The 6,655-nt window shown below is 37.8% G+C and overlaps 1 protein-coding gene across 1 annotated transcript; it reads left to right on the top strand.

The window, feature by feature from the left end:
• Window positions 1–3,163: 3,163 nt before the first annotated feature.
• LOC139724996 (uncharacterized) lies at window positions 3,164–6,436 on the top strand. The gene is made up of 2 exons (XM_071636088.1): window positions 3,164–3,468; window positions 5,302–6,436. Exons 1-2 carry the CDS (start codon window positions 3,191–3,193, stop codon window positions 5,939–5,941), a joined length of 918 nt encoding a protein of 305 aa, XP_071492189.1. The 5' UTR covers window positions 3,164–3,190; the 3' UTR covers window positions 5,942–6,436.
• Window positions 6,437–6,655: the final 219 nt, after the last annotated feature.

Raw genomic sequence — 6,655 nt, 5'->3', positions numbered from 1 at the left:
TTTATTCAGGTCCATCATATTAAAACATCAGCCAATTTGACTTAAAAAAAAATACTGAGAAACTGCCTTTCGTGAAATGAAAGAAATGCATATATAACTTTTGTGTTTAGTAGAATTTAATTAACACTGTTTTGGTAGCAAATGCATTAACGGACCTAAAGTGCAAATGTATATGTTTACTTTTGTTATTTCTGAACACAATTAATGATCACCACTCATGCGGCCAAATGAATGTCTAAATAATCATGTTTCATATGTTTTCAACGATTTTTCTAAATCATTTTTCTTCAGATTTTTGGTGTATACGTCCACTAAAACAAAGCAACAACAAACAAACAACCAAACAAACACCCTATCAAGATTCTGTCAAATGAAATCATCCGCCAATAATTCATAACTACTTAAGCACTAATATGAATAATAAAAGACACTGGAATGCATATTCCGCTATAGATTAAGCAAAAATTAAATTGCATGTTTCATACACTGTCTTTGATTGCTATTAGTAGCAAGGAAACATGCAAGTTATGCTCAGTCTTGGTAAAAGTGGTGTCTTGTGTCTTTTTACCAATCATGCCAGTAGTTAAGCAATGATTGATAGATGACTATTATTTGAAACTCTGATAAAGGGAGAAATCTTTTGACGCAATGATGCTGTACACAATTATCCCACTCGACGTTCCAGTGAATATCATTTATCATTACTACGTACAATTCTCGCCCAAAATACATTCGTTTTCACTGGCCCGAGGTTCTGGAACAGCCTTTATAATACTCTAAAAGATGCTCTGACTCTACCTTCTTTTAAATCAAAACTGTTATTTTCATTAAAAAAAACTAATAAATGAATTCATGATGAGTACTTCATTTTGTTAACAATTCAAGAGTTTGTGTTGTAAGCTAAATTCGTCAAGAATCTTAAGTTCTTCTTTATGCCTTGATGACCTTTTCAGATAACTGAATGTAGACATTGTCTTGTTTTGTTTCCCTCCCTTTCTTTGTCATGCCTATCTTTAGTTTTATTTTCTATCTATTTTGTCCATGCTTATGTTCTTGTCCTTGTCATAGTCTCTTTTAGTATTTTTTCTGATTATTTCGCCTGACATCAGGATATCAAAATCTTATACATGGAGTCCTTGATGGCTCTTGAGATGCCCTCACCTTCTAGAGTAATTCACAAATTTTACAAGCTATGCTATTCTTGTGATTTCCTCTTTTCCATATAAAGTTATAAATTAAGATTGTATTGCTTACTTGTTTATTTATCCAAACCAGCGTTAATATCATTATGATACGTGTATTCATGTTTTGTTGAAAATTACGTGATTGAAAGTTCCTTTTGATGTCATGTAAGCGTTATGTATATTACTTTGTATTACTTTATATGGAAATAAAATCATTTTGAATTGAATTTGAATTGAAGTAGTTGCGGCGATTTCATGTGACGAGTGAGTCTATGGATGGAAACACCATTGACGAAATTATTATACCCTCACGTATAGAAATAGTTGTGTGTATACATTAAGGGTCTTATCTATAGGACACGTCCATTCCCCCCCCCCCCCCCCTCTCCGTCGCCTCCAGAAGTGTTGGCTCGAAGTGACTTCGGGTCAACGTACAATTGATAACATTTTGTTTTTTCTTGATTTTTTTCCCCGACAGAATAAAAAAGGTCAGTTTAAATATCAATGCAAATTGGAAAATTATCAGGGAGATAAAATTATTTAGGAGAAAAGTCACATCCTCCACCAACGTATAATATCACATTGAATGTTATCAAAATAAATGATCCCAGCTTGAATATGTCGATTTATTCGCTTAAAAAAAAATCGTATATAGATGATGAAAAAGAGAATATAGGCTACTAATTTCCAATATCTTAGATTGTGTCATTTTAAATCATGAGAATTGACATGTGAAAGAATATTGACGATATCATTAGAAAAGAAAACAAATTCTGAAATTTTGGGAGTATGATAGAGAAAACTGACTCTGAACAAGCATTTGCACCTTGTTATAACGTCTATTTCTAAAAGAAAACAAAAGAAAACAAAAAAAAAACCACACTGGGATTATTTCCAAGCTGAAGTTTCTTCTCCCTCATTCAACTCTATTTCCATCGTACAATACCTTAATTCTCCCAGAAATATCAAATAATCGTGGTAATCGTAAATATTTTTGTAAGGGCAGTTTGTGGTTCTACATCTTTACATTACAAAAGCCTAACCACGGGCGAGATACGTGTTGTAGGTACTGAATTGTGCGGGCCATCTGTGGGACCTCCGTACAGCAAATAATGTTCCCTGTCAGTAAACACCCAAGGCTTGCCCTGAAAGGTGTGACAAGGCCTTTAAAAGTTTAGTTAAGACTCTCAACCATACACGTCAACCAAGCAGGAAGTGGTCAACATTAAGGTTGCTGTACACCTCCATACTTGCATATGAAAATTTTAGAAATAAGTTCTGAACCTTGCGTGTGTGTGTGTGTGGCTCTGTGTGTGTGTTTGTATGTGTGAGTGTTGCTTAATCGTCATTCTGCATGTTGAGTTGTGTGGATTCACCAAATTAGCCAGGTCGGATATATAGCTCATGTCCACATGGGTACAAAATGATCTTCCATTTTTCTCAGTTGGTAAGGCATCGCACTTCACTTGATTAAAAGCGACATAATGCATCAGTTTGCCTATTGAAACATAGCAGTTTACGGAACTCGTATTCAAACAAAGAATGAACCTGCGTAGATCTTCATGAAAAGAATGATTCGTCGGTCAACACTTTGGAAAGCATCCATTTCATTGTGCTTTTCTGTTAACATTTCCAAATAACAGGCTTACTGTCAGGTGGATGTATACTGGCAGGCTCCATTACAAGGATTACATTTGCACCTGGTGCTAAACTCAGTGAATTTAAAAGCCAAACTGTATCTTTGTAGTACAATTAATGGCGGTTTTTTTCTGCTCATACGCAAACTGGAACCCCGAACTGGCTTATTCACAGCCAACTCCAAAGTGCAGGTAGAGAACACGATTTCCATATGATCAGGTACAGGTTAAAGGTCAAATAGTAACACTCGTACATTGCCTGACGAAATCGTACCGAGATGACATACAAGTTGCGTGTCCATATCTGTATAGGCTACATGTATGTCTGGTTGTGATCGCTTGTCTTCACTAACTTCCAAGATCAGCGCGATGTCCTCCGAGATCGACCCCTCGAGTCAAAGTCGCACCATCCTATGGTGTGTCCCCAGGTCGGCTTCCACTTCGTTGACCAAGTGCCTATCATCTATCGAGGAAAGCGAGATATGGCTTGAGCCCTACTGCTTCTGCCACATCGCCATGTTGGAATGTGGCCATCATTTCGGCGCCAAATTGCCTACAGATCGAGAGGGGAACGAAGAGATCTACCAGAAGGCCGCCGACAAGTTGACCGAAATCACGATGACGAGATTCAGTACTGACTACATATCGTGAGTTCTCCGAGACAAGGCTCGTGGCACAATGATTCTCATTTGGTTCCATGGCATTGCTCTTGCGAAATAATTACTCCCATGAACTATCTTCACGCTAAGCCAAATATAAATTCCACTCACAAACATAACCCTAAGCATAATTCTAATCCTAACTATCAAACTAACCCTAAAATCCTAACACAACCCTATATAACCCTAAGTCCTTGGAGAAAATATGGTTTGGTGCTATATCATTAACAATCATCTTGTGAGTGTGTCATAATCATAATGTAGGCCTATATACATATTGTTATGTCATTCATTTGAACCTTTTGTCATTCATATATTATAATAAAAAAAAATCATTGTTGCATGATTTTGAAAAGTCTCTCATTCATTTCTGTCCATTGCTGATTCATGAATTGGAAACGCGTTTACAAGATTAAAGCTTCTGAGTTCTTTTTCTCGTACACAGTTAAATTCATGTAAATTTCATTCTGATTTTGTGCAGGTTCAATGAACTGAGCCACTTAAATCTAATGTTTACCAATATAAGATTCGTAGCAAACAACAACAACAAACAGAAACAAACAAACAAACAAACAAACAAACAAGCAAGCAAAAACGAAGCAAAAAACAAGTTGCCAAGTTAATGATGCAAGATAATTATTTCGGCAGAAAATTCCTTAAAAGAGGAAATCCACCCCAAACATAGATAAACTTCAGAAGAAAGAGAAAAACAGAGACATCGTTGGCGAATATCCGCATGTAGGAATATATAGCGGCGTGCATACATTCATGGTCGTATCCAGTAAGACACGCCTCCACCCCCTCCCCCTTCTCCCCGGATCGAAGTCAAACGTAAACAGATTTTAATTCTTTCAGTTCCCTAGACCCAACCAAAGAATTTGTTGTTAACTCACGTTTGTTTGTTTTGTTCGTAAGTCACTATATCATACATCAGTTATTTTCCAGCACGCGTACTTTGTACAAGTATTGTGATGTATACGTTGTACCGCGTGCAGAGTGTTTCTATATGCTTGACATTAATGATATAGCAATAATCTATACCCGTCTGTGTCTGACTATCTGATTTAGTTGGAATTTCTGACGAAATATCCACTGGAAACAGATTTCAGATAATGATCAATCATGGTGAGGTACTTTGTTTAAAAGGTACTTTTATGACGACACTACGATTGTTCTTGTTATGGTAATAAATATGTTGTTTGTGTGTTTACAAAGTGTTTTGTTGTTTTTGAACACTATTCATGTTATCACATATTTTCTATTAAAAAATTGTTTTGAAATGATGTGGGGTTTTTTTTCAAAGCAAATAATTAGGCGGACTGACTGTGTTTTGTAATCTATTTTCCCCATTTGTCGCACATTGTTTCAGAGTAAACATGGACAGTAACAGTAGACGACATGCTTGTCTCGCCATTCAGGGATGCGTGGCAGCAAATCTCCGCTTCAGTAATTACCGCAAACTTTGTCCTTGTTTGAGGTTTGCTGCTTCCCATCATTGGTGTTTATTTAAAGGCAGTTGAGTCTGAAAAGGCACCTCAGCCAAATAGGACCGAAAAGAGGCGAAACGGTTATCATTTGCCAGTGACGATACACAATTACACAATCCAAACGTCTGAATGTACTCAGATGCACATAATCAGGTGGCGGTGGTGATGATGGGATTAAAGAAAGACCTCCGTTCATGGTCCATGTGTGTGGTAGGTCCATGGTTTTACAAAGAGAAAGAGAGATGGTGTTAAGAAGGAATTTTTAGCATTTCTTGAAACTCTATGCGGATAAATTTTATGAAGTTTTGAGTTGACCTTTCATTCATCTCTGCAGGTACGCATCAGTCAAAAGATTCTTGGAACGTTCCACCAGTCAGCATGTCTTTGTAAAAGACATTGCTTACGGCTGTGACGACGGCATTCGGTTCCTACCTGAAGGCTTCAAACATACTTTCCTGATCCGCCATCCCTGGCGAGTTCTTCCGTCCTACCGTCGGGCCGTATACAGAGTTAAAAGCTTGTCAGACGAGATTAATAAAGATATAGTGACTGAAGATAATTTTGATCTCAAATATGACAATCGATATTGTCCCGATGGATATTTCTTTGGGGAGCTGTACAAGATCTGGAAGCACGTTTCCACCCACCTCGACAGCCAGCCGGTAGTGATCGATGGCGACGATTTGCTCCGAAATCCTGCCGAAATATTACCGAAGTACTGTCGGGCGGTCGGATTGCCGTACAAGGAATCGATGCTGCAGTGGGAAGGGTCCCTCCGACCGATGGAATCTTGGAAGGTGCCGTCTGCTCAACATCTCATCAGCTACGAATCCTTCTACCAGAGAACAATAGACAGCACAAAGTTCATACCACCAAGTGCAATGCCAAGCCGAAGTGACCTGACCCCTGACGTCATCAGATGCGCCGACGAGGTCATAGAACTTTATGAAGAAATGAATTCGCACAAACTATAGACTTGATCAGCCGAATTGATAAAATATAAATTTATGTGATTCGCGGTTTGAAAGGACACCTATCCTAAGCCCCTCACTTCTCTACAATCTATTATCAGGAGAGAAACCGGGTCATTAAACAGACTTTGGTGTTTTCGGTCAAGCATATTTTATGCTTAATCTGTTAAACACTTACTACTTGATTTTCATATCTTCTTCCACGAAAACTCAGTCTAAAAAAGTGTTTCTTTCACTTTACATATTCACGAGCACAAGACGATTCTTTTTGTATAGTTTTATCAATATCGACAAATTCTGAACCAAATTTTATTGTTATTATACCTGTTCTCATCGTAAGTATTGTCTTCAGTATATTCACTGCGTAATGTCACTAGGACTTTTTCAGACATGTCAGAAAAGTAGTGCCAATTTTGATATAAAGGGGATGGCTAGTAACTGATCAGTGGGAGTCAGTGGGAATGCTGGGGATGATTGTTCCAATCCTTGTGGGATTCATTTAAGAGTACATTATATAAGTTGTGTGAAAATGATTTGCTTCAGAATAGTCTCATAGTCATGTAATGTGCAATTTAATGTTTCCAGGTTAGCATGCCTGTACAGTGACGGGGCGGTCGGTAACGGGCCATTAACGATCGCCCCGTCACTGTACAGGCATGCCAACATGGAAACATTGAACTGCACATTACTTGATATTGAGACCATTCTGAAGCAAAT

This window comes from Diadema antillarum, unplaced genomic scaffold (genome assembly GCF_040938485.1).
Source record: "Diadema antillarum isolate AM-2024a unplaced genomic scaffold, OU_Dant_1.0 seq00000009_RagTag, whole genome shotgun sequence".
Lineage (NCBI taxonomy): Eukaryota > Metazoa > Echinodermata > Echinoidea > Diadematoida > Diadematidae > Diadema > Diadema antillarum.
This window is presented reverse-complemented; position numbering and strand designations above follow the sequence as displayed.